The sequence below is a fragment of the Endocarpon pusillum genome (assembly GCF_000464535.1).
Source record: "Endocarpon pusillum Z07020 unplaced genomic scaffold C740401, whole genome shotgun sequence".
Classification (NCBI taxonomy): Eukaryota; Fungi; Ascomycota; class Eurotiomycetes; order Verrucariales; family Verrucariaceae; genus Endocarpon; species Endocarpon pusillum.
Genome location: NW_006913606.1, coordinates 59,051 through 86,521, shown reverse-complemented (window position 1 = coordinate 86,521; position 27,471 = coordinate 59,051). Strand labels below are relative to the sequence as shown.

The 27,471-nt window shown below is 49.5% G+C and overlaps 6 protein-coding genes across 6 annotated transcripts; 3 read left to right on the top strand and 3 right to left on the bottom strand.

The window, feature by feature from the left end:
- Positions 1-37: 37 nt before the first annotated feature.
- Positions 38-2,237, bottom strand: EPUS_07818 (uncharacterized protein; the record flags this gene model as incomplete). The annotated part of the gene is made up of 4 exons (XM_007789372.1): positions 38-184; positions 236-947; positions 998-1,626; positions 1,674-2,237. The coding sequence occupies 4 exons, from the start codon at positions 2,235-2,237 to the stop codon at positions 38-40; spliced, it is 2,052 nt and encodes a 683-aa protein (XP_007787562.1).
- A 968-nt stretch (positions 2,238-3,205) lies between these two features.
- Positions 3,206-4,478, bottom strand: EPUS_07817 (uncharacterized protein; the record flags this gene model as incomplete). The annotated part of the gene is made up of 2 exons (XM_007789371.1): positions 3,206-4,376; positions 4,429-4,478. The coding sequence occupies 2 exons, from the start codon at positions 4,476-4,478 to the stop codon at positions 3,206-3,208; spliced, it is 1,221 nt and encodes a 406-aa protein (XP_007787561.1).
- Positions 4,479-4,977: 499 nt separating this feature from the next.
- On the top strand, positions 4,978-6,632 carry EPUS_07816 (uncharacterized protein; the record flags this gene model as incomplete). Its single annotated transcript, XM_007789370.1, has 3 exons — positions 4,978-4,990; positions 5,045-5,320; positions 5,377-6,632. The coding sequence occupies 3 exons, from the start codon at positions 4,978-4,980 to the stop codon at positions 6,630-6,632; spliced, it is 1,545 nt and encodes a 514-aa protein (XP_007787560.1).
- An 853-nt stretch (positions 6,633-7,485) lies between these two features.
- Positions 7,486-7,797, top strand: EPUS_07815 (uncharacterized protein; the record flags this gene model as incomplete). The annotated part of the gene is made up of 1 exon (XM_007789369.1): positions 7,486-7,797. One exon carries the CDS (start codon positions 7,486-7,488, stop codon positions 7,795-7,797), a length of 312 nt encoding a protein of 103 aa, XP_007787559.1.
- Positions 7,798-8,206: 409 nt separating this feature from the next.
- Positions 8,207-11,012, bottom strand: EPUS_07814 (uncharacterized protein; the record flags this gene model as incomplete). The annotated part of the gene is made up of 4 exons (XM_007789368.1): positions 8,207-9,871; positions 9,921-10,073; positions 10,150-10,783; positions 10,837-11,012. 4 exons carry the CDS (start codon positions 11,010-11,012, stop codon positions 8,207-8,209), a joined length of 2,628 nt encoding a protein of 875 aa, XP_007787558.1.
- Positions 11,013-11,322: 310 nt separating this feature from the next.
- Positions 11,323-26,088, top strand: EPUS_07813 (uncharacterized protein; the record flags this gene model as incomplete). Its single annotated transcript, XM_007789367.1, has 1 exon — positions 11,323-26,088. The coding sequence occupies one exon, from the start codon at positions 11,323-11,325 to the stop codon at positions 26,086-26,088; it is 14,766 nt and encodes a 4,921-aa protein (XP_007787557.1).
- Positions 26,089-27,471: the final 1,383 nt, after the last annotated feature.

The following is a 27,471-nucleotide window of genomic DNA, read 5'->3' as shown; positions in this document are numbered from 1 at the left end:
AGCGCCAGGAACCGTTGAGGAAGCCGGCCCCGCAAAATCAAGTATCACGCATCGTACTATCTCCATCAGGGATGTCAGATTCACCATCCGAATGCAAAGTCATGTGCTGGTCTGGCATGCTGTCAGGGCTGCTGGATGTATCTCGAAGCATGGGATGTTCCTCGGGTGGGGAGAACGACCACACCTTGTGTTTTGATCAGTACGACATTTTCAAGCGGCCAAAGGAATGGCTTACCTCCATCATCGTCCTATTCGCTCGACTTGCCATGATAACGCATTTCTCTTCCTCAAATGCCACCCTCCATACCGATTCAGCAGGCTGACTCAGCTCTCGAACCAATTGGCCAGTCTTCAAACTCCAGATTTTGACACGTCCATCACTTCCCCCACTGACAATCCGGACGTCATCGAATTGCAGACTTGTCACGCTGTTGTCATGTGCGGCCAATCGGTGAAGAGGCGCACCAGCTGAGAGGGACCATACTCGAACAGACCCATCAGAGCCGCCACTGACAAGAGTGTCGCCACGCATTTGGAGTTGTCCCACCAGAGATGTATGTCCCTGTAAGATAGCGTTACATGCTCCGGTGGTGGGATCCCATATTCTCACGCTGGTGTCCAGGCTGCCGGTGGCGATTTTGATGCCATCAAAGGCGATGGCGTAAATTTGGCTGAAATGTCCAGTAAGCGTTCGTAAACACCGTCCTTCCGAAATACTCCAGATTCTTGCTGTCGTATCATAACTGCCCGAAACCACAATGTCACCGTGGATACCGAGACAGCGAACACTAGCCTGGTGGCCCACTAAGACATTCCTGCAAACACCTGTCCGTAGATCCCATATCCTTAACGTTGTGTCGCGTGACCCAGAAATAGCGGTGTTTTTGTCTGCCATCTTGAGACATCGAACAGTAGAAGTGTGGCCTCGAAGGGTATGTACACTCGCTCTACAAGGATGTCAGTAAACGCTTGAATCGTTGCCTGTTTTTGAACCCACCCTGTCGCCATATCCCACACGCGGACATCACGGTCACATCCTCCGCTAACCAGCATATCCTCCCATGGCACCATTGCCCAAACTCCCATCACATGGCCCTGAAGTGTTCTTTGATGGTCGCCCATGGTATTAAAAACATGTATCTTTGCATTGTCCAACGCAACGACGATATATTTGTCGGTTAGATGAAGACTTGTAACAACCCCCTGGTCTGGTGTGATATGTTTTATAATGCTTTCGCCGCCTCTCCTCCAGGCAGCTTCAACCATATATTTCTGTTTAAAATGTGATCTGTAGCTCGTTGTCTTGGGCCTTCGCTTGATACGTGGACTGCTGGAGGCTGAGCTTAGCGTAGACGTGGTCAAGTTCGGTGCACTTGCAGATGGTCCACTGATGGTGGCTTCCAGTCCACGTTTTGCTGATCGGATTGCATATCCATATGGCCTTCGAGACGCCTGTGGAAGGGACAGAGGCTCCACAAGATCTAATGTTTCATTCGACATCCGACGATACGCATACTTGTCGCAAAGCAGTTTCCACGCCAAGTCATCGTTTAACAGCTCGCGCCATCGCCTCGAAACTTGCGAAGCCCTTGCCAGTGTAATGGGGTCATCAACAAAAGAGAGCACCTGAGACTGTCAATGGGTAGTACAAGATAAGAGTCCACATGACCTACTCTCAGACAAAGTTCGTTCGGAAGGTGAAGGAAGGGATCCTTCTTCAGTTTTGGTGCAACAAAGTTGTGGACGAAAACAAGTTGTTGGTTGTTACACATATTTAGAAGCTCGCCGAGGAAGCGTTCTCTTTGCGCAGAGTCCAACCTCTCAAAGTATCTTGTTGATTCTCGGAGGAACCCAACTTCATTCTCTCCAGCGAACGTCCAATTGGGTGCCCTTGAATGGGGACCTGGGGAGGGTGCCGGTGTCGGAGGGGAAGCGGGGGCAGAAGGGAGCAAGTTTGGTGGAATAGAGGTCGCGGATCTGCCGGGCGTTGGCAAAGGTTTGGGATGGGCATAATCTTCCGGGTCTGAGCGGTTGACGTTCGAAGGCTGCGTTATTATAGACTGAGGAGCAGGGTATTCATCGTCAACCTCAAACAACGATGTCTGTCGTGGAGATAAGGGCGCACTTGGGCCATGAGCTGTACGAGGCTCCATGCTCGAGCTAGTCGTGGTGTACTTGATCCCCGACCGCCTGGCTTCTACATGTAGTGGAAACTCATCTTCCGAATCAGGTTCCATGATCAGCCTGCAGAGGCCAGAGTCCTATACTGGGGTTGTAGTTCTTGAACAGACGAACGAAGCGGTGGAGACTAGGCCAGGCCACTTGGAATGTAATCTGAATGCCGATTTGAGCTTCTGTGGCAGGGATCAGCAAATGAAGCGTCGATGAGGTATCTGTCTGTAATCGAGGATTGGGAATGGATGTGGTCGAAGATAGCACAGGATTCGAAATGAGGACCGTACGATTTCTGTGAGCCAGGTCGACCTTAGCTTTGATACCAACACTGAGCCCACCTCGTGAGAAACGACTCGAGACCCACTTGAGTAATCATAAGAGAAGTGACACAACAAACCAACCTGTCACCAGGTGTTTGGGAAGGTTTAGAAGTGTCGAAGCCGGGGGGAGGATGGCACAGGCGAATGACAGTGGCTGCGGGAACCAAGCACGGGTATTCGAGTAGGCGCGCTCCACCTTCAATCAGCCCCCATTTAATGCTACACTTGCAGTGTATCAGATCTATGAATATTCTTCATTGAATGCAACAACCAGCCATGTGCGCGAGAGGTTGCCATTCGCTTAGATTCTAGTAACCAGCTTACCAAGTCGTACTGAGAGACCATATAACCTAACCCTCTGGTCTCATCTTCTCTCACCTACACATACCACCAAGCCTCCTGCCTATCATTTCCACCGTTTTATAGCTGATTCGTCGTAAAGCAGACCCTGCTGCTCAAGAATCTTCAGAAGCCTGCGCCGAGACTTAAGATTTCGATTGATAGACATCCGTCGAGGTCAATTGAACGTGGCTAAAGCAGCCCAACAGGTTATTGAGCGCAGGGCCGCATTAGGGCTGGCCATTCTATTGCTCCGCAAATGTGCCGCCCTGCTGTGCATAGCGTGGTGCAATTTGATGGAAGCTGTCCCGCAGTCCCTATATGTCTTTGACAAACCAGCATCACAGAAGTAGTGGCTATGTTGGCCTCCTTCAATGTGCATGTCCGACTTGTAGAAACAATGGTAGCACCATACCAAAAATAGCTGCCATAAAGTCCTGAAGAGATGCTTTTGGTGACTGAGATTGTGTATCTGTGTTTTCGACCATGCCATTGACGTGTCCATTCTGTTGTATATCATGAGAGCTCTCAATCTCTTGCATAGTGTGCATAGCAACATACAGAAAAGTGCCTGCCGAAAACAGTAGAAGCATTCCAGTCCACCATGTCGTGTTTCGTGCATTACCAATCCTTCCTGCACCAACAGTACGGGCAAATAGCCAGGTTAGAATTGCTCCCGTTGGCGCGGCTAGACTGAAAAATAGGAGATGGGTCCGCGCTGTACGCTTCGATAACCCTTGCTTCAGTAAAATAGAGGTCAGTCCGAATGCTGCTGGCGCTTTGTGCACCATAATGGCAAAGAATATAATGAAGCTGAGACCAGCATCAGCAGACGAGGACGAGGCACCAAGCGCTATTCCGTCCGCTGCTGCATGAATGATTAAGCCTGTGGTGGTCGCGAAGCTCCGGCTGTGTTCCTGAGGGGTACTGCCGCCTTGCAAGAATCCATCAACTCCAGTGTCATGTTCCTGCGACGGTGTTCGTTGAAGTCCTCGACCAAGATCATTTAGAGAGATATGGTAAGGACGAGGCGCGGGCTTAGATGAGCTTGTATATTGAGGAAGTTTGTCGATGACGAACATCAGAATGAATCCTGCGATGAGAGCAACGCCGATCCAGGCATGTGGAGAATCGTTGTGCTCTTTACTTGCCGTGGCCCCTTCTGAACTGTCTCCGGCAGTATTTTTGTCTTCATCCTTCTGAAGAATACTCAATGGCCCTGGTTCAACCGGCTTCGACGGTGGCTTTTCTGATGGGCCAGGGAGGACCGGGTAAAGCATCGACGTTGCAGCCGTATCGCTTGCTTCTCGCTCGTATAAAGCCCGGATATCTTGGGAACCTTTCGCAATAAACCAACTGCTTGAGGCTCTTCTAGTATGCACATTGCCTATCTTACTTGCGCTGTACAACGTGTCGACTCCTTCTGGAATAATAACAATGAGTGACGTGCCTACCAGAACCCCCATGCCGATAGTCGAAATGAGTCGTAATTGTGAAGGAGTGAGGGAGAACGAAAGCGGCAACAGCCCAGCCGAAAAAGAACTATAGGGCTGGTAAGCAGGCAAAAAGATGAAACAGCCCAATTGGCGCATACGCAATGGCCATGACCATGCTCAGGCTCAGCAGAGTAAAGAGTCCATCCATGCTGTCTGCCTTTGGATTGTCGTTATGGACCGTTACCACAAGATTTTGAAGCTCTCACGGTGGGAGTGCTCTGCTGAAAGCCATTCTAGTCCAACTGTCAAGGGGGTTCAAGGATGATCCAGTCGTTGTGTAAGTAGTTGGTCCGCTCCATTTCCGGTCGCGCAAGGTCCTATGTACGAGCAAGGGATTTAGGACTTTTATTTGAAGGATCCTTGCCAAGATGGAGCGGAAGCTAGTACTTACTACTAAGTTAGTACTAGCCAGCCTCAGCGCGTCACGCGAAATGGAAAGCTTGGACCAACTGCTTCTTTGGTGCTGCATGCGATTGTTGTTGGATGATCTTGTGCAGTACGGAGTACACCAAACTTATATGTCCGTATACAGGAGAGGCAAAAGCGCATTCGAACACATCGTCACGATAGTTCAGTTTATGGCATAAGTGCAGAAAGCTCGCAGTTTCAAAAGATCTTTTCTACCAGCTAAACCGGTACTGGGAGACATGGGCGATGAGTGTGAGCCGATCTTACCTCCATGCGCGATGACTTAAACGCTGACTGTTTCAACAGGGTCATCAGACGCCAACGAGGCCGTTTCTATTGAGCTTGTAGAAGCTGACGCCAATGCGCTACGAACTGTACACCGCTTCCACCCAAAGTTCACATATCCTATCTTTGGAGAGGAAGAGCGAATTTTTGGCTATAAAGCTCTTGACATTACATTCCGGTTTGCGGCTCATGATCTGCGTCCGAACTGTGTTATCTCCTACGATCGCAAGTTTCCCGCCATTGCAGATACTGCTGCCCTTGATATCCGTGATGCGTTGAAGGACTTCATACCAGCCGGTTTGTCATCCACCATACGCAGGGATGCTCTTCACATCTGCTGACTGCTTCCCTAGCTGCCTTCGCAAAAGCCAACGACTTCGAGAAGACTGTCCAGAATGACTCCTCTGCTCAAGAATTTACTCCACCTGGCAAGCTCGTCAAATCATACTCGCGAAAGGGTAAAAATTTTGAGATCTGGTCTGGATCATTACTGGATAGCCGAGTGCGGGAGACCATCCATCGGATGCAGATATTCATCTCGTTCTTTATAGAGGCAGGCACACCTCTCAACACTACGGACGCTGACTGGACACTGGATCGCTGGACCGTCTACTTCGTCTACGAGAAAAGCTCCCGGCCTTCACTTCCAACTCGATCTCCCTACACTTTCATCGGCTATGCCACAACATACCGATTTTACACCTTCCGACCGCGGTATCAAACGTCCACGGAGAGCGGCGGGGATACTCATGTCTCAGATATCGTTCTGCCGTCCAAAGAAGAGATCACCGCAGCAGCCCTTCCGTCACGACTGCGTATTTCTCAATTCCTCATCCTACCTCCTCATCAGGCTTCTGGACATGGTTCCGCTCTTTACAACTCAATATATTCCTACGCACTCGCTGACAGCACGATCCGCGAGCTCACAGTCGAAGATCCAAGCGAGGAATTTGATATGCTGCGTGACATCAATGATTGGAAAGTACTTGAACCCAAGTTTGCTGCTACTGATGTCAAAATCAATACATCTCCGTCCGATCCTTCGCAAAAACGCCGCTTAAGGCGGTTGCCCACCCCGAAGCTTCTTCCAATTGAGACCTTGCGGTCAATTCGCTCGGAAACAAAGATAGCTCCGCGACAATTCGCTCGTCAGCTTGAAATGTATCTTCTTTCACTGATACCGTTCTCACACCGAGCCGCAGGCGGGGCTAATCTCACCAAGCTGCTTATCCAGAAATCCAAGACGTCGAATCCTCATGATAAATTTTACTATTGGTGGCGGTTGATCCTTAAACAGCGCATCTTTAAAAAGAATAGAGATGTTCTGCTTCAGCTGGAGGGGAATGAGAGGCAGCAGAAGATAGATGAAGCTGCTCGAGCGCAAGAGGATGAGTACGAGAAGCTTCTGCTCATCTTCGCGACGTCGAAAGCTAAAGAGCTTCCGAAGAATGGGAATAGTGGAACGGCAGGCGAGGTGCTGGTGAAGGACCGAAAGAGGAAGCTGGTGCCTGATGAGGATGAGGATGACGACCCAAATTCACCGTCGCTCGAACCCGACGCGAAAGTAGCACGCAGCAACGGGAAAATCCACGATTCTGACCACTTTTAGTTCTAGCATGACGTCTTGGAGCTTGATGAAATTTGCATAGCGATGGCACAAAGTTCAGCAACGTTGGCTACAGGGAAATCTTAGTCCATATCGAGACTACACTTCATATGAGATCGGAATTCACAAACCTTGACTGTACTTTGAACTCTTCACATACTGAATCGAATTGTAGCAATATCTGCAGTCCCATCTGCAGTGAGGAGCTCTGTGCCAAGGCTCGATTGTGCGCTAACCTGATTGGTTTGCATCGTGACTTTCAATTGTCCCAAGACTCTTGAGATCGCTTTCCATTGGCAATTTATTTGCCCGAATTCATCCTCAGCTGCCTTCTGCCTTAGACTCTAAGCAGCTACCACTGGTGCGCAAGGAACAGACACTATTACGATATGTCTTTTTCCGTCCCAACCTCAACCACAGCGCGCTGCTGCAGATCTCTCCTCCGCAATTCATCCAAAACACCTCCACCATTACGCTGTATACGGTTATCCTCCTCAGCTTGCCTCGCCAATTCAAGACGGAAACATTCGAGAAGAGACTCGTCGAGACGATGGGCCAGCACAGATGTCTCAGCAGCTGCAGCGCCTACAAACCCAAAGATTTCGGGGATCGTGGATCAGATCAGTAAATTGACGCTGTTGGAGACTGCAGACTTGGTTGCGAGTTTAAAGGTAGGTTATACTACTTCTTGCATCTTTGGTAGCTTGCACGAGTCATTGAGCACAAGCTCTGATATGGGTAGCAGTGTTACGCCTGTTCAATGCTTGTTCCCTCTTCCCATCTGCATTTGTCTCCTCACCCTCCTTGCCCAATTAACACCATAATTCTCCTCTAGTCCCGCCTCAACATCCCCGACATGTCCTTCGCCGCACCCTCATCCGGCCCGTCATCCTCCTCTGCCGCCGCACCTCCACCTGCAGAAGAAGAAGAAGCCGCCCCAGCACCTGCCGCCAAGACACTCTTCACCCTGAAACTCGAGTCCTTCGAGGCGACATCAAAACCCAAGATCATCAAGGAGGTGAAGTCGATGCTGGGCCTGAGTTTGGTGGATAGTAAGAAGTTTGCAGAGAGCGCACCGAAGGTGTTGAGGGAGGGGGTACCCAAGGAGGAGGCGGAGAAGATGGTTAAGACGTTTGAGGCGTTGGGCGGGAAGGTGTCGATGGAATGATGGGGGTAAATATACGTGGTGTAGGTGAAAATAGTGGTTTGGGGGGACACGAGAAAGAGTATGAACGCTGATGCAATGTAAGCTCGACAAGACCTAGATTGTTAGTGAGCGGCCCAGCATTGGCTTGTACAAACACTGAACTTGAATTCCCAAATCATGATGCAGATAAATCCAGTACCTCAAAACCATATATTGTAGTATCACAAGTCATCTAGACTCAAGGGTATCAATAGTATTACTCCTTGCCCTCCCATCACCATTCGCCGCCCCCCTTTCAGCAGCAAGCAGCCCCCTCTCCTCTTCTCCATCACCACCATCAACGCCACGATTACCACCCTCCTCCCTCAACACCCCTACTCCGGCCACAAACCCCTCCCCATCCCCATTCCACCCCCGATTCTCCCTAGCACTAAGCAAACACCAAAGATCCTTCTTCGTCAGCAGGCCCTTCAACGCGCCTCTCTGCACAAAAAGCAGATATCGCAGCCCCAGGCGCTGGAACATGTTGACTGTAAGTTGGAGGGAGGATTCCGAATTGAGGGTTATAGGGGTTTGGTCCATCCAGGTGGGTGAAGAGACGGGGGGTGGAGGGGGGTAGGTTGCGTGAGATGGAGGGTGTGGGGGGCATAGAATTGGGGTCGTTGGTAGAGGAGGTGGTGGTGCTGGCGAGGTTGAGGGCGAAGGTCAGTTCGGTACGAGAAATGTAGCCGAGGAGGGTGTTTGGGGTTGTAGCGGTGGTGGATGTAGGCGCGGTGAAGGGTGTACATGTTCTTTCAGGCGTGTCGAGGGGGGAGAGGAGGTTTGACGTTGCTGGATTTGAGGAGGATGAGGCTGATATTATGACGGGGAAGCCGCGGAAGGTTGTGGTGTCCAGGAGGGTTCTTAATGATTCGATGGTGTGGGCGTGTTTCGCATCTATGCAGATCATTTCTTCGACTCGTGTCATGATATTGGATACTGTGACATCTGGGGCGGGCGTGTCGTCTTTGTTGTCGATGTAGGGATACTCGTTGAATTGGATCCAGGAATCGTAGATTCCCCGCTTAGAAAAGGCATCTCCGATCCATTTCGACAGCATTACTGCGATCATAATGGGAAGGACGTATGTAAGAGCCCCGGTCAGCTCGAACATGATAACTACAATCGAGACAGTCATCCTGGTGACACCTGCAAGAGCTGAGGCGGCACCAACAATGGCATATGTGCCTGGGGTGATGCAGGGAATATCTGGTTCGCATGCGGAGAAGATTAGAAAGTCGGGATGATGCTTCTGAAAAAGCTCGACAACGACACCTAACGCCCTTCCATAAAGTGCTCCAATTGCGAGCGACGGGAGGATGACACCAGCAGGTATTTGAAGTCCAAAGGTTATGGTAGTAAGTAGAGAGCCAAGTCCAGACGCTGTGAGCAACAGTGAGACCATTGAAATCGTACCGGCGGTCGTGGCCTTGCAGAGGCCAAAGATATCGTCTGTGCCGAGCTTGTCACATTCTGAAAATAAACTGTGCACAAGTTCGGAGTTCTGACCGCGCATCATCATGTTGGGATAATTGATGAAGGCAGTCAGGACGGAGACAAAGAGGACTTCCAGAACAGGAAAATCTCTCAGGGGGTTGGCGTTCGACTTTCGGAATTTGGCTACCAGCATATTGAGCTTGATGAACAAGCCGCCATATACACCACCAGTGATGCCAAGCAAAGCGAATGGTACCATCTCGAATCCATGCCAACCGGAGCTATATTCAACTTGGTAGAGCACGATTTTTCCGGTGCGGAAAGGATTAATAGCTTGCAATGTGACAGCGGCAACCATGGCACATACAAACGATTGCCACATCGTCTTGTCGGGGAAATAGTAGGAGAGTTGTTCCAGAGAGAAAAGAACGCCTCCGATAGGCGAGCCGAAAGCAACTGATATGCCAGAAGCAGCAGCAGCTGAAAGAACCTCGCGTTTTCTGGCTTCATTATTCTTAAGGGTATCGATAGGTTTCATGATGAGATTGGCGCAGCAGCAAGCAACATGAACAAGGGGTCCTTCTTTGCCTAGCCATAGCCCAGAAGCAACAGCTAGACACTGGTATAGCGTGTCAGTCTTGAGCAGTCGAGGAAAGATGTATACTCACAAGACCTAACGATTTGATAACCAGAGTCCAGAGACCCAGGAAACGCCGAATCACAAAACCTCCCAGAACCGTTTTGATTTCGGGTATACCACTATGTCTCGCATAAATCGCATAGGATTTCACCAGAAAAGCCGCACACGCAGCGAAGAGGACCTGTCTGGATTAGCACAGCGGGATAAGGGTAGATGTCGTACCATACAGAATACAAGACGAAGAATATGTACTCTACAGTGTAAGCACCACCCCGGGACGGAATATGTAGGGCTTCACGCCACGTTGTCCAGTCTTGACAATGAGATGGATCATCATGACCCCAGCAACAGAATCCTCGATGGAGGTAGAACCGGCCACCCTCTGCACTATTTCGGCAGTAACCGCTCTTAATATCACCCAGCCAGAGACTGACGGTGTCGATAGATGCGGCAAGCACACCGACTGTGACACCAGTGACTATGAGAACAAGCCATACGTGACTAGCATCCAGCACCCGCCTGGCGTAACCCACCAGGCCCGATGTGTTTGCATGGAGAACGCGGAGGCGCTGACGTTCTTTGGTATACTCAAAGATCCAATCAATGGTCGTCAAGTCATCGTATCCGACCCTCCTTCCTGGTCCTTCAACATACCAATCCAGAGGCGCTCCTTCTTTGGTTTCAGTCCAATTACCACTGGTAGGTGTTCTGATGTGACCAAGGCTGGTGCTAGATCCATTCTGAGAGCCCTGTTCTCGCAGGTCTCGAGCTCTACCACGCAGGAACTGTGGCGAAGAAGACACTCTTTCTGGTGAGTTGGACGATGAAGTAGGGAGTAGATTCGACAAACTGAATCGTGGCTGATGCTTTGACTTGCGCTTGAACGAAATCCTGCCAAACAGCAATCAGGTTGGAAAGGCGAGTCAGTTTGGCCCTGTACTTACGGGGCTGCAAGACCACCTCCTAGATCTCCCTGTGCATGCGTGTCAAGCAAGGCATCTTGTCGTGCATCTTTTGCGACAGGGTCGTCACCGTTGTCACTTTCGTCAGCTCCTTTGGCACGAGGAGAAGTGATGGAAAACTCTCCGGGGCGCTGAAAGCCACCTCTTAGACTTGACATGGTCCGTCATCAGGACTGATGATCGCGGGAAGGGGAAGTGAATACGATGTGTGATCTAAAAGCGCTTTGAGCAGTCAAGCGGTAGTGATCTCATACTTCGACAAAAGCACCAAATGCTAAGTAATCCGCGCTTCAGTTGAACTCCCTCGGCCCAGGCCATGATTTGTTTGCCTGGACTAGTCCCGGGCTTTAAGCTCTGCTGCGGGCACTCCCGCTGCTAGCGCAGGCGGATTTTACTCAAGCCCCGAGTCTATCAAAATTTATTCTGCGACCACATTTGGACCATACAAAGGCCTACGTTCTCGACGCGATGGCCATGGCGAATATAGCAATGCAGTGTGCCTGGGCCGACTCTCAGCTCCAATCAAATGAGAGCATTTTGGCCCAGCTTCCTCAGGAGATACTTGAGGTCATTCTTGCCTCAAATGATGGTCGCTACTTCGACACTCTTGCAAGGGCAGCACTGATTCCGAACCTCACTGACCACCTCTTCATTCTCTATGAGCCATTGATGGTTGAAATCGCTGCGAGATGGTGTCATCAGACCTCGACGGAAGATGCACAGATCAGCATTAATGTACTTGCGACCTTTGCACGCATATTGCCAGCGAAGCCATGCCTGAAGGTCCTGCTGAAAGAGTTCATCGAAACGTGCAAAAGCGGATTCCTCGGGAGCCTTGCAGAACCAGCTCAACTAATGTTGTTGGCCCTTGATGTTGATCTTCTGTCCTCATTTCTTGTGGCTTTATTTCGTTTGTACTCGCATGATATGACTACCTACAGCCGTCTTATCTCACCCGTTCAGCTCTCCTCTCTGTTGGGGCATGAAGACCCCTCTGTCAGGTATCTCACCGTTCGATGTCTTGCTCTGTACATGAAGCTGGCAGATGCTATGGTTGAGAGAATTATCTTGGAGCATGTGCCAGAGAAAGGGACCACTATCAAAGTTGATGGCGCACAGGCTCCTGCTCGGCTCTTCAGTCTGTGGGAGGAGCAACGATGGAGAAATCTCGTCGAAGCTCTTGCCAAAGCCGAACACGACCGTGCCCATTCTGCTGCTATTCCAATCAGGTCAATAACAGCGGTAATGTTCTCACCTAACACAGCGGTCCTAGCAGGTGTTCTCGTGCCACGCTCCAAGGGAAATCCAACAACTCCATCTTTCGTTGATACTCCCACTACCACAAGAAACTTCGTGAAGCTTGCAAACGCTATTCTCAATTCGAATGGGATTCTTCTCTCGGGAGCGTCAGGTTCAGGTAAGACCTTACTTGTCAACGAAGCTGCGAAGCTGCTAAACAAGTTACCTTATATGATCACCCTACACCTAAATGAGCAGACAGACGCCAAAAGTCTTCTTGGTATTTATACGACCTCCCCAAGCGATGGCTCCTTTATCTGGCAGCCTGGCGTACTCAGTCAGGCTATGGCGGAGGGCAGATGGGTCCTGATAGAAGATGTTCACCGAGCCTCGCCCGAAGTTATGGGTGTCATTCTTCCCATCCTCGAGCACGGAGAGATCTTAGTGCCAGGTCGCAATGAAACTATTCGCACAGCGACCGGGTTCTGTATTCTCGCAACCACAACCGAAAGTGCACTACGAGGTAGCGGCAGTGTTCGATCGCACCATAGGTGGAACTCGCGGTTTTGGAATGTAGTCGAAGTCGAGCCACTTCAATCGACAGAGCTAGAATTGGCTTTATCTACTCTATTTCCAATACTGAAGCCGCGCATCTTTCCGTTCCTTTCCGTACATGATCAAGTGCAGCATTTGTTTGAGCAACAAAACTTCAGGACTAGCCGGGTCAGAACCCCCGATTTGCGCGACCTACTTACATGGTGCCGGAGATCACAGTCACGTTTGGTAGCTGCTGGACTTCAGACCGGAGCAGAGCCAGTGGACGAGAACATCTTGGACAGTATTTTCAAAGACGCCGTCACTTGCTATGCAGGCCACATTCCCAGCCACGAACCACATTTGGCCGTTGCAAAATGCATAGCTGAAGTACTGCAAATTCCACCCAAGCGAATGCGCCATTGCGTATACGATCGCCTACCATCTTTGCGGGAAGAAGGCCGTAAGGTCATCATTGGAAGAGCCTCTTGTCCGATCATTAACAGCCAGGTCAATGACGTCGCTAGAAGCAGCAGGAGGCCCAAATCTGCGTTCGCCCTCACTAGAGGAACTTTAAAAACTATGGAAGAAATAGCCGCGGCCGTCGAACACGGTGAACCCACCCTTCTTGTAGGAGAAACTGGGATAGGTAAGACAGCGACGATCCAGCATCTGGCAACGCTTGTTGGCCAAAAGTTGAGCGTCTTTAATCTATCACAGCAGAGCGAAAGCGGGGATCTTCTCGGAGGGTTTAAACCGGTCACGACAAGGTCATTAGCTATTCCAATGTCCGAAACATTCGACCTACTTTTCGATAACACATTTTCACTTCGTAAGAATGCCCAGTTCCAAGCCTCGATCCGAAAGTGCATTTCGAAGGGTAATTGGACACGTCTGGCTTCACATTGGCAAGAAGCAGTGGACATGGCAGATAATACTCTTCGGCCTGGAACAAGCCCTGCAGACCAATTGGGAGACACCCAGCCAAATAAGCGACGCAAACTTCAGAATCCTAAATACGAAGCTCTTCGACAACGATGGCACGACTTTGCAACGAGACTATCACACCTCAAAGCTCAAGCATGTCGCGGGGACAAGAATTTTGCTATGACTTTCGTGGAAGGTAAGATTGTGCAAGCATTACGAGATGGTGAATGGGTGCTCTTGGACGAGATCAATTTGGCTACACCAGAAACGCTTGAAAGTGTGGCTGAGCTACTATACAATCACAACGAGCGAGCGCCATCATTGCTTCTCTCAGAATCTGGAAAGATGGAGCGTGTTGATGGACACCGAAACTTTCACATCTTTGCTGCGATGAATCCTGCAACGGACTCTGGCAAAAGAGATCTACCAGCAGGTATCAGATCACGATTTACGGAAATCTTCGTTCAACCTTCAGACAAAACGGTCGAAGAGCTCACTCTTCTTATATCTACCTATCTTGGGACGCTGCTGACTTCAGATGAGAAGGCAGCTTTTGACCTCGCCAAATTTTACCTGGAAATCCAGAAGATGAACGGTGAAAAGCGATTGACGGATGGGGCTGGTCAGGCACCTCATTTCAGCATTCGATCCCTTGTGCGTACCTTGATCTACACTAATCAGCATGCTTCAATATATGGACTCAGGAGAGCGCTTTACGAAGGCTCCTTGATGAGTTTTACGACAATGTTAAGCGTCAATTCGCAACAGCTTGTTAACGCGGCATTAGAGAGATGTTTGCTTGGTGGGTTAACGAATGTTCGGTCTCTGCTCAGCCAGAATCTAAAGACGGGCGCAAATAACGACTCATATGTTGTCTTCAAACATCACCTAGTCAAGAGGGGCAACATCAGTCCAGAGCGCCAACCTCATTATATCATCACACCATTTGTAGAACGCAACTTGCTGAATTTGGCGCGGGCAGTATCTGTACGACGTTTTCCAATCCTTCTTCAAGGACCTACTTCTGCGGGCAAGACAAGTATGGTAGAACACCTGGCAAAGGTCTCAGGAAATGAGTTCATCAGGATTAACAATCATGAGCATACAGACTTGCAGGAATATCTCGGCTCCTATGCTTCTGGTGAAGATGGGAAGCTGCAGTACAGGGAAGGAGTTCTGGTGGAAGCACTCCGCCGCGGACAATGGATTGTGCTTGACGAGCTGAATTTGGCTCCTACAGATGTACTTGAGGCTTTGAACCGGCTACTGGATGACAATCGAGAGCTGTTCATCCCAGAAACACAGGAGACGGTCAAACCTCACCCGAACTTTGTGCTATTCGCAACACAAAATCCTGCTGGACTCTATGGTGGTAGAAAACATCTCTCTCGCGCCTTCCGAAACCGCTTCCTAGAATTACACTTTGACGACATTCCAGAGGACGAGCTCGAATTCATCCTCAAAGAGCGCACACAAATTGCCCCATCATTCTGTACCAGGATTGTTTCTGTATACAAGAGACTAGCGATGATGAGGCAGTCAAGTCGACTATTCGAGCAGCGAAACAGCTTTGCCACTCTGCGAGATCTTTTCAGATGGGCTTCACGTCGGGCCGACGATCGTGAGCAGCTCGCACTAAATGGCTTCATGTTATTGGCAGAGCGAGTTCGAGATCCAACTGAGAGAATGGCCGTCAAGCAGATCATTGAAGAGGTAATGAAAGTCCAGATTCATGAGGAACAGTTTTATTCTTTGCGATGCCAATCTGTGTCTTTGCAGAATGCATCTGGTGTGATCTGGACACCTGGAATGCAACGTCTGCTCACGTTGGTCATGAGTGCCTTGGAGAACAATGAGCCGGTTTTACTTGTTGGCGAAACTGGCTCCGGGAAGACTCAAATCTGTCAAACCGTGGCCGAGATTAATGGCCAACGTCTTCATATGCTGAACGCCCATTCAAATACAGAAACCGGCGACTTGATCGGAGCGCAGCGGCCAGTCCGTAATAAGGCTGAGATCGAATCAAGGCTGCAGCATTCTCTTCAGTCTCTTCTTGTGAGCCACATGAACGGGGCCACTGAGTCTGCCTCTCTTGGAGAGCTCATCGACCAATTTGAGAGAGCTGACTTGTCCCGCAACGGGGACCCTCTCAACCTAGACATTAAGGCTAGTATCGCTCACAGTAGGTCCCTATTCCAGTGGGCAGACGGGTCCCTCGTTGTGGCCATGAAACGAGGTGAACCCTTTTTGCTAGACGAGATATCTTTGGCGGAAGACTCGGTTCTTGAGCGACTGAACAGCGTTCTGGAACCCAGTCGAAGCATTCTACTCGCTGAAAAGGGTCCCGATGACTCGTTTGTCCGTGCGACTCCTGGCTTTCATTTTCTTGCGACAATGAATCCAGGTGGTGACTACGGGAAAAGAGAACTCTCCTCCGCTTTGAGAAATCGGTTGACTGAAATCTGGGTTTCCCCACTGTCCGAGCAGAGCGATGTTCTACCAATTCTGCAATCAAAGCTGGGCCCCATTCTGCCTGAGATACCTCACGTCATGATCGAGTTTGCGCAATGGTTCCGTGGCACATTCCATACGCTCGATGCAACATCAGTCTCCTTGCGAGGACTGCTGACCTGGGTGGACTTCGTCCGCCTACAGCATTATGAGAATCCGCATCTCTCTGTTCTGCATGGCGCGGCCTTGGTTTTCATTGACGCCCTAGGCGCAAATCCAGCGGCACTAACCTCTGTGAAGGCAACCAATGTCCCACAAGCCCAGCGACTCTGTCTCAAGAAGTTGGGAGCACTTCTCGATCAAGACGTATCAACAGAGTACTTTGAGACGCCCTCTGTCGAGATAGGCGCTAGATTCGTTCAATGTGGAAGTTTTCGCATTCCGTGCGGTACCTATCAATGCTCAAGGCCAGACTTCGTGTTTGATGCTCCAACTACCAGAAAGAACGCTTTGAGAATTCTCAGGGCACTCCAGCTTCCTCGCCCCGTACTTCTCGAGGGAGATCCTGGAGTAGGTAAAACCGCGCTCGTGGAAGCCGTGGCGCAGGCCGCTTGCAAGAAACTTACGCGCATTAATCTTTCCGACCAGACCGACCTCACGGACTTGTTTGGCTCAGATGTTCCCGTCGAGGGCGGGTTGGTGGGCAACTTCAGCTGGCGTGATGGACCCTTCCTTCGAGCTATGGAGAATGGCGAATGGGTACTTCTCGATGAAATGAATCTCGCGACCCAATCCGTGCTAGAAGGGCTGAACTCATGCTTCGATCACCGCCAACAGATTTACATTGCTGAACTTGATCGGACTTTTGTACGCCATCCAGATTTTGTCCTCTTCGCTACACAAAATCCCCATCATCAAGGTGGTGGTCGAAAGGGTCTTCCAACTTCCTTCGTTAACCGATTCACCGTAGTGTACGCGGATGCCCTTACCCAGGCAGACCTGATAATAATATGTCAGCGCAGGTATAAGGGAGCAAAGCATGATGTTCTCCATCATATCATATCGGCAGTTTTAGAAGGCCATAACTTAATTCTATCTGATCGATCTTTTGACTCTAATGGTGGGCCATGGGAGGTCAACCTTAGGGACATTGATAGGTGGTTCAGCCTCTACAATCGGTACGATGGCAAAGTCGATCCAAGCCAATTTCATGATCTGGTGATCTCCCAACGATTTCGTACGCGTGGCCAGCGAGACACAATCCGTAATAATTACGCGGAGAATCTACGTGATAAGTCGATCGCTAGCATGTTCAACACTTTGTCGTCTTCCTGTTATCAGCTCGGCCTTGCTTTCCTCAAAAGAAACGAAGATTACCAGCCGGCCAAAAGCGAGGCTGGTATAATTCCGACTCATCTTCTGCCTTACGCGGAATCCTTAATTCATTGCATCAATCAAAAGTGGCCGACTATTCTAGTGGGTGATTCGGGAAGTGGTAAATCCACTGTCATACGAAAGCTTGCCGCTCTCCATGGTGCACGACTAGTGGAATTCTCAGTGAGCGAAGACTTGGACACAGTGGACCTTCTTGGTGGGTTTGAGCAACTACACCAAGATCGTGCAGTATCAAGAGTTCTCGATTCAATTCGTCAGAGACTTCTTCCCAGCTTGTTGTGTTGCATATCTCAAACTAGCCCTGACAGCAGTCTTTACAGCTTACTACAACTTTATCATATGTGCAATATGAAGCAAGTTGAGCTGAAGACACTGCAAGCCACATTAGCTCCAGTTGTTCAGAGATTTCCTACATTGCTTGAAGATGTAAACATTATGGAACCTTCAATTATTCGAAAATTCGAAGCACAAGAGCCTCGTTTTGGTTGGATTGATGGAGTGCTAGTGGAGGCAGTTGTGAAGGGCCATTGGCTTGTTCTTGATAACGCCAATACTTGTAACTCGGCTGTTCTCGATCGATTGAACTCACTTCTAGAACCCAATGGGTGCTTAATCGTCAGTGAGCAGCACGAGGGCGATGGAAGCCCCCGGATCATACGCCCTCATAATGACTTTCGAATATTTCTGACCATGGATCCGCGGCGAGGCGAGCTCTCTCGGGCTATGCGAAATCGGTCTGTTGAGATCTGCCTGCAATCAACGGACATGGTTCAATCTTCGTCTCGTCTACCATCATACTCAACAGAAGCAGCTTCTTTCCAATGGCGCCGCTTGCAAACCATCTCCTTGTTGCAGAATGAGGCACCTCTTCAAGCCGCTGTCACAGCTGTTTGTGCCGACCATCTGTCACTTCGAGAATGTCTATGGAGTATTTCGTCGCCCGAGTACGAGTTGCTGACAGGGGAGAACAACAATCATATCATCCATGAGCTGGCGCATTATCATTCCCTACCGGACTCGCTGTTCAAACGTATACAGAATTTTTATAACGAGATGGCCGAATCCTGTCCAGGGCTTGAACAGGCAATGGATGACCAGCCGCTACACGCAGAATCAAATGAGCCCTTGATACAGATGACTGGGGATCATGTGCAGGGGAAGAAAGCTGCTGAGGTTGGCTGGCTTCTGGAGTCATTCTTGACCTTGTCCCGAACCCGAAAGCTTGTGTCGGACACAGGCGTGCGAGCCCCAAACTTGCCGGTATCTGATATGACGATATTAGAAAGGTCAATAGTTGCACAAAGAGATCCACATCGAGCCTCCAACATGGTTCAGCCGGTCTCGAGACTTGTTGAATCCCTCATATCTGCTGCCGATGAAACGCTTACGTCTTTAGTGATCAGCTCCTGCAGCCATGGAGACCGACCTGCCAACTCCGTCAACGCCATCTTGAATTTCTTGAAAGACGTAGTGGACATGAGCAGACTTCCTCGCATGCGAGCTGGTTTGCTACCAATATATGTACAGCTCGGGGAAGAACTTTTCTCTAGAACTTCTTCAGTATATCCTGCGACCGCGGAGCTACTCAAATGTTCGCTAGCAGCTTTTGGCACGCATATAGATTTACGTTATGGTCGAAGCCTGACTCAACTTTGGAGACACTGGCGCCCTAGATGTGCTGCGAATAGCAGTCAGCTTGATTCATTGCTGAAACTGGACTACATTATGCAGGCATTCGATATTGCTTGTCGCAAAGTCCGCTTCGTCCGCCAAATGGTCAACGTCCAAAGAGAACTTTCGGCAACGCGAAATGCTATTCTTGACGGATCCGACAACGTAGTTGCACTGCTGGCAGAGCTTCAAACCATCATCTCAAGTATCACCCCACCCGTTGAAATCGACAACGAGCAGCGAACAAACTACTTTGCCGCTGAGTTTGAGGCCTTGTGCCAGTATCAAGACCTTGATCAGGGCGGCACTTGGGACCTTTTAGACGGATCTGGTGAGCAATCAACCCGAATATATGCTGCTCTTCTTGCTGGGAGAAGTACGAAGCATATTGGTTTCCAGACCAACTCAAACCTATGTCAGACCATGTTTTCGCGAACAGCGTCCTTCGCAGGCTGGAGCAACCCACTCGTCAAGGTTGAGTCCTGGAAACAAACCTTTGCCCAAGACCTTTTGCAGAGACTTAGTCGTTGCCGTAACGAGCCACTGCAGCGTTTAGACAGTCTGACGGAAGAATTGTCATGGCTGTCCAGTTTCACTTCGGAGAGCACACGATATTTCAGCAGAAATCAAGTTGGTCTTATCAGAGAGGAACTTGTTAGCCTGATACGCGGTGTAGTCCTATGCCACCAGGACTTACTCAAGGAAGAACTGCGGCAGCCTCGACCGACCTTCATTGGAGCATTGATGGCAAAGGATATCTTCCATGAGAGTGTGCCAACCGAGCATCATTTTCGACATATCTGGGAAATCTATCTATATCCAGCCTTGTCACTTGCGACTTCTCAACTAGGATGTGATCAACACAAAACAGTCGGTGCAGGTCTTGTCTATTTCGCATTGGCATCCCTTCAGTTGTGGGTCCCCGATAGACCTACCGATCCGGCACTTGCCCTTATAGTTCAGCGAGAGCAGTATCAGCGGCGGAAGACTGAACTTGAGACTAAGCTTCAGGCTTTGAAGATTTATGCGTCCACTTTTTCTGGTCAGGAGACAAGCTTGAGGATACGTAGGCTAGAGCAAGAGATAGGCCTGATTGGAAAGGAGCCACCTCCACCGCCGGTCGTTCGGTTGGAAGACGTCAATTTGCTCCAGGTTCAAGCTGAGTTCTCCAACGTTCTCATTAGCATTGTTGCCAAACGCCCAGAAACCATTCTTTTGGCATGTGTTGAAGGACCTTTTGAAGACGGGAAGATATATGCTTCTCAAAGATCGGCGGAAACCGACCTCTTGAGACGGAACATTGAACAGATGATACAAAGACTTTCTCAAAGTCCACATGAGTATGACGATCTTACTGTCCCTGTTGTGCATTTATTACAAATTCTAGATCTTGGTGCGAAAATACTTGAGTGGAGCGGAAGAGAACATCAGCCAACCCAAGAACGTCAAGCGATCACCTATATCGTGGAGCATACCCCACTGCTTGGAGCGACGCCTGCATCATTGAGTGATAAAATTGAACGACATCTCGGCGATGGAGAAAAAGCTATCCGCGAACTGCTCCATCTCCAGACAGCCAGCGTGGTCGCGAGTGTTTCTCCCAGAAGTCTGTCAGATCCTATTTTGCAGGCAGGAATATTATCATCATTTGAATCCTGCTTTGCCGAATGGAAAGCTCATCTAGAAGTCGATCAATCCAAGGAGGCACAAAGAGCTAAGTATTATGAGTATCGAGGTCACGATGTCAATGAAAACGTGGTCGACATGGAGGAAGTTAAAGAGATTTTTCCAACCTTTGATGGCGATGTGATTCCTGACACGAAAGTGGACAAGATGCAAAACTACGATTCAAGGGTATTCACACTTAAGGTGGCCAAGCTACATGCAAGCATATTTTCACCAGATTCAGGTGGTCCTCAGCTAAAGCGTCATATACTTCTGCGGCTGGATTTTATGGCACTGCTTTTGTCCACTTGCGACGCCGATCATTCTTTCGTCCCGCCATTGACAATGCTCCCGGCCTTGGTTCTGCACCTCAATGAACAGATGCAATTTTTCGAAGGCGGAGGAAGCGCAAAGGAGGGCAGTATCTATGTAGATCCTAATGTGAACGAAACACGCAAGCTTCTGAGCCTGGTGCACCGAATCGGGAACCACGTCCACACGATCGCCGAAATGTGGCCCGAACACGCGCTTCCTCAAGATATACTGGCGTGCTGTCATGATATTCTCCGTCTCCCTATCTCCGATCCACTTGCCAAGTTGTTCACGAAGACCGAAAGACTGCTTTCCTTCCTCAACGAATGGCAGATAGTTGCTAGCCGGGAGTACTCTGTTGTACCATTCATTGACGAGCTGACAGCCTTGATAATTAGTTGGAGAAGACTGGAACTTTCGTCATGGTCACGTTTACTTGTGGCGGAAAGCTCAATATGCGAAGAGGATGCTAAATTGTGGTGGTTCATGGTTTACGAAATCGTGATATCCATTCCACTGAGACTGATCGATGAGGGCAATGACTGCGCTAGCCATTCCCAAGATCTCGTGGGCACTTTGATCAAATTCCTGCAAAATTCGAGGCTAGGACAGTACTCACCGCGACTTCGAATCTTAGAGAACTTTCGTAACATGACAGAGTGGCTGATGCGCACCGGTAAGCCGCTGGGCACTGTCGACCTGGCTCTACTTAATGTCATTGAGCATTTCAAACGATATGAGCCCATCTTCCAGAAAACCCTTCTTCAGGGCAGAGAAAAACTGGAATATGAGGTGAGAGAGCAGATCAAGCTTGCAAGTTGGAAAGATACCAATGTGACCACTTTACGTGAAAGCGCAAGACGTTCTCACTACAAGCTGTTCAAAATTGTTAAAAGGTATAGAGCGTTATTAGCACAACCAATTGAACACTTCAGTGCTCCGGACGTCCGACTTGACCGACCTAGACTTTTACAGATCACCTCGTTCGCCACTCTGTCTGTAGATAAGACTCTAATCAAAGCTCTTCGTGTGGTTGAGCAAGACGTCGATGGCTGGGACAATGCGCCGCGGAGACTTCGCGAACCTCGAGGAGCTGCTGAAAGTATGCTTCGATTGTACGAGTCATCGCAGGGCGACCTTGATGTTGGATCCCAGCTTTATGAGTACGTGCGCAATCTCACAAGCGCAATGACCGAACTGCGGTCGGAAACCCCATCGAAGACTGATGGCGATAGTCGCGCCCTATTACTGCATCTAAAAGCCCGGAAACGACGGCTGCTCGCAGATGTCTTGAAAGACGTACGCCATATGGGAATTCGACGTAATCTCAACACGCAGGAGCTTGAGAGACAACAGTCGCTTAATACGGTTCTAGGTGCAACTACTAGCTTAAACGATTATAGCACGCTACTTGGTGAAATCAAATTTGCCGCGCGTCTCTCAGCTGCTAGAGATTGTTTTCATGGAGTATTGGATCTTATGGACCGGGCAAGAAAGGGTCAGGAAGACGGATCTGAAGATCTAACCAGTTCCGAAGTGGGACGATGCATTGGGTCGCTAGAGGGTTTCCTGCTTGTGATACAGAACCAGCGGCACGCACTAGATGATACGCTGAAAGATCTGACGGTACTTCAGCAGTCTTCTAAAAGGCTTTGTGGCCTTCACTCGCAGGATGGCTCGCGTTGTGTCGCTCTGCCTCCATACAGCATAATTAAGCACGGGCAGCTGAGATGGGCAGTTTCTTGGTTGCCTCAGATACTGGAGGTGGCTTGCAGTGTACTACAAATCCAGGTCAAGCACAGTGAAAAGAAATATACAGACATCATCAACTCCTTCAATTCCTACCAAGCACATTTCAAGGCTGCTGGACATGAGCTGAAAGGCAGACTGGATGAAGATTTGCCGGAGTGCATTCAGAGTCATCAAGCCTGTGTAACCATCGATCATCTACAATCTTTACTTGCGAAGCTCCGCAAAGACCTTGATTCGTGGATTGTCAACGAACCCGATGCCGCTTATCTCCTCATGCAACTATTACCATGGACGGATTGGAGTTCTGTTTCCATCAACAACGTGACCATAGAAGAGCGAAGCAGTCTGCAGTTTGATGATTTCAAAAGCCGAGCTTTGGCAGCGGTTGACAAGGTTTTCGTTAGCATGCAGAGACATTCTGGGTTTGCCGAAAAGTTACCGAAAACGGTTGAGGATGCGAAATGGCTCGTACACAGTGACGAGATACTCAACTTGTCTATCAGATCGTTCCACATAAAAGAAGTTGCTACTGAGATTAGCGACGTCATGAACTCCATTGCCACGTTTGAGGAAGACGATTTCCAGAAAGCGATATCGTTGTGCGTTGTCTTCACACCTATATTCACACAATTTCTGGCCATTTGTGAGCATGCTGTTGAAAGATATGCCAACTTGCACGCGGAGACATGCGGACTAGCTTACATATTGGTCAAGTCATTCAATCAGATCGCTTCTGAGGGCTTCTGCGGTCCAGCCGACGGTCTCTCCACTGCAGAAGAAAGTACAGGCCAGCTAGAGCAGGGCGTAGGTCTTGCTGAAGGAGAGGCTGCTGAGGATATCAGTAAGGATATTGCAGATGATGAGGAGCTTTCCGAATTAGCTGAACAGCAACGCGAAGAAGGATCAAAAGAAGAAATTCACAAGGAGGAGAACGCAGTGGATATGGGCAAAGACGATTTGCAAGGTGAAATGGACGAGCATGGCGAAGCCGATGATAAAATAGGCCAGGACAAGGCTTCTGATTCAGAAAACTCAGACGAGGACATGGATGAAGAGACTGGGAGTGTGGATAACTTAGATCCTTTAGCGGTAGATGAGAAGATGTGGGAGGGCCTCGCCAACGACAGAGAAAAGGAGCTTGAGACGGAGGATGGACCAGGGACATCAACAAACGAGAAGACCGCAGCTAGTGACAAGAAAACCGACCGGGATGTTGGGCCTGAGGAAATTTCGGACGAGCACGACGAAGAAGGATACCAAGGTGATGAAGACAATATCAATAAGCCACAAGCCGACAACGCTGATCCACACCTTAAGCAGGACCAAGCACTAGAGCTCCCAGAAGGGATGCAGCTCGATGGCGATCAAGAAGCAAAGGAAGAATCAATCTCGAACGATGGCTTGGATGAGTTCTCGGATGCTCATGATGAAGCGGAATGTGACCCACCAGTTGACGAAAACGGTAACGAAGAGCAACTAGAATGCAATGACCAGAGCGTGGAGCTAGATGACACGAACGAAGGCACAAACGTTGAATGTCAGGCGGAAGAGGGCGAAATCATGGAAGATCAGATAGCTTCAGAGCAGGGGGAGCAACTCAGAGAGGATCACTTCCAGACGAGACAGGATGAGAACCAGAATGTTGCTGAGAATGATGGTGGTGCGGAAAATGGTGTCTCAGGAGAAGCAGCTGATCTTGACAAAGAGCATGACGCTAAGGCCAGCTCTTCTGGTACAGCTCCAGAGACTGAGTTACCTCCAGCTAGTCAGGAGCAGCATGACGATTCAAGGGCTGATCCGCAGGGAGGTACACGCAGCGAAGCAAAAGACCAAATTGGCAAACACGCCGATCCATTAGAAAAACGTGAAGCAGAGGCGTTCAAGAAGCTAGGCGATGCATTACAGAAATGGCATCGACAGCAACGTGAGATCTTGCAACCCTCCGATGTGGACAGACTGAAACAGGATGACCTCGAGCTCGCGGATGCAGACTTTGAACATGTGGAGAACGAGCAAGATCAAGGCGACAGCCAGGCTCTTGGAGAAGCCACTAAAGACGAAGCACGAGCACTTAATGATCGTTACGCTCTGGAAGACCCACAAAACCAATCGAACGACGGCGCAGCAGCGCCTAAATCCCATGAATCAGAAGAGAGCTCGCCGCAAAGCGGACTTGACCAAGCGCAAGAGGAAACAACAGGTCGTGGCCCAGATGAGCGACATCAAGAAAGTGACGCCTTCATTGCTGACGGTAGTAGAAACACAAATGCCGAGGATTTTGCGAATGGCACTTACGCAGAAGATGATCTGGACGACGTCAAACATGAGCTCTCCATCGTTGACTTACCAACAACCGAGCAACCACCGTTAACCTCCCCAGAAGAAGCACTCCGCCTCTGGTCGCATTACTCATCGCTCACCCACCCTCTCTCTCTCATCCTAGCCGAACAGCTCCGCCTGATCCTCTCACCCACCCAAGCCACCAGACTCCGCGGCGACTTCCGCACGGGCAAACGCCTCAACATCAAACGCATCATCCCATACATCGTATCCAACTACAAGCGCGACAAGATCTGGATGCGCCGCTCCATCCCCAGCAAGCGAAACTACCAGATCATGCTCGCAGTCGACGACAGCAAATCCATGACCGAAGGCGGCGCCCACGCCCTTGCCTTCGAAACCCTAGCACTCCTCTGCAAGAGCCTGAGCATGCTCGAAGTTGGCGAGGTCTGCGTCGTCAGTTTTGGGGATGAAGAACATATCCGCGTTGCGCATGGTTTTGGAGCGCCATTCACGAATGAGAGCGGGGCAAAAATCTATCAGAATTTCAGCTTCCAGCAGAGCGGCACGAATGTGAGGAGGCTGATTGAGGAGTCTATCCATTTGTTTCGGGATGCGAGAGCTAAGGGTCCGACAACGACGGCGGATCTGTGGCAGCTGCAACTCATTATCTCGGACGGGATTTACGAACATCACGATCTCATCCGTCGCCTTGTAAGGCAAACATCCGAGGAACGCATCATGATCGTCTTTGTGATTGTGGATAGCAACGGCGCAAAGGGGAATTCGATCATGGATCTAACGCAGGCCGTGTTTGAGGCTGTCGATGAGGAAGAAAGTGACGGGGTAGGAAGATCTTCGGGAAGAGAGATGAAGTTGAAGATGAAGAGGTATTTAGATGGCTTTCCGTTTCCTTATTACGTTGTTGTAAGGAATGTGGCAGATTTGCCGGGCGTTCTGGCTACGGCTTTGAAGGGATGGTTTAGGGAGGTTGTGGATGTGCGGTGAGATTACCAGATAGGCCGTAATACATAGACCTCTTTGCTTCTACGGAATTGTCAGAATGAAAGATTTCCAACACGTTGATGGTTACATTTTTCTACCTGTTCTCTATATGGCTATGCTAAAAGGAAAAGCTGCGGTATATATCCATTGCGTGCATACACCCTGCTCTATATTCTTCGACGCCACTCTGCATGCAACACTGATTAAAGCTTGAACGTCTTCTCACGCCAACAGCGACGAGTTTTACACTGACAACTATATCCCCATGTTCGTCTGGAAATGATGCTAAGCTCCGTAAAATGAAACGTTGGACTGAGTTGAGGGATACCGCCGTCCTAGGGCAGATTTTCCGGCTCAAAGTTCGAAAATCCATGGCTTGCAAGGGGAAAGTTGAATGTAGGAGAGCCATCGCCGCGTACACTAGGGCTCTGTGTTGTAGTATCAGTCGATCGATCGGGCATGTGGTAAAAGCAGCGTACACTTGTGCTTGGGTCATGCGGACATCTACCATGATTAATTATTGGATGTCTAGTGGCATTACACCGAGAGCGCCGAAGACCTTGTCGACTGGGTTTGTGGCTTCTCTTTCTACCATGGAGTACAGAACTGTTGATGTCCTGGCCACCGGATGCCATTGATGGTCAGGGGTATCAGGTCTTTCTTTGTAGTTTGCAAGGGCCACTTATGACCTAAACGCTCGTTGAATCGCCTCGTAACCATTCTTATGCGTGATGAAGGCTGATAGCACCTTGAGCATGCCAAAAAATTCGACAAGCATCTCAAAATCGGTACTTTTGCCCCGCAAAGAAGGGTTGTATTGCCATTCAACAGCACCTCTTGCAATACCCATAATCGATTAAATCATGCACGAGCAAATACTGTCCCGAAAGGCCCCAAAAGGGAGTATTTCATGATGGGATTTCCAGGAAGATGAATCTAGCTTCGCATTCTCATTGTTTGAGTCCGCAGGTGCATTTCTAACTTTGCTCTGAGGACTGGAATTTGAGCGCGAGCATATTGCTCTTCCTTTGAACCACTACCCCATCAGAAAAGCACCTCCGCTGCCTTGCTGTAGGTTTCACCCCATCAGCGAAATTCGCCTACTCTTCTCTCAAATCATCATTTTGGTTGATACAGATGGCGTCAATCCATATGAGCCTTGGACGACAAAGTGAGCTGGCTTGTTGTAGAAAGTTACCGAGATTTTTGTACACGGTTAGCCCTTAGCCAGAGCAGATAAAGTCCAGCTTGTTACCTGGATTGCCCTAAGTATAAGACAGTGCTTCAAAGCCAGGATTGTTGTCTAGACTGACCACGACATAACCCCTGAACCTGGGTCTGAACCATGTTGAATGGTTAGGAGGCGAATATGGTGTTCCGGCAATT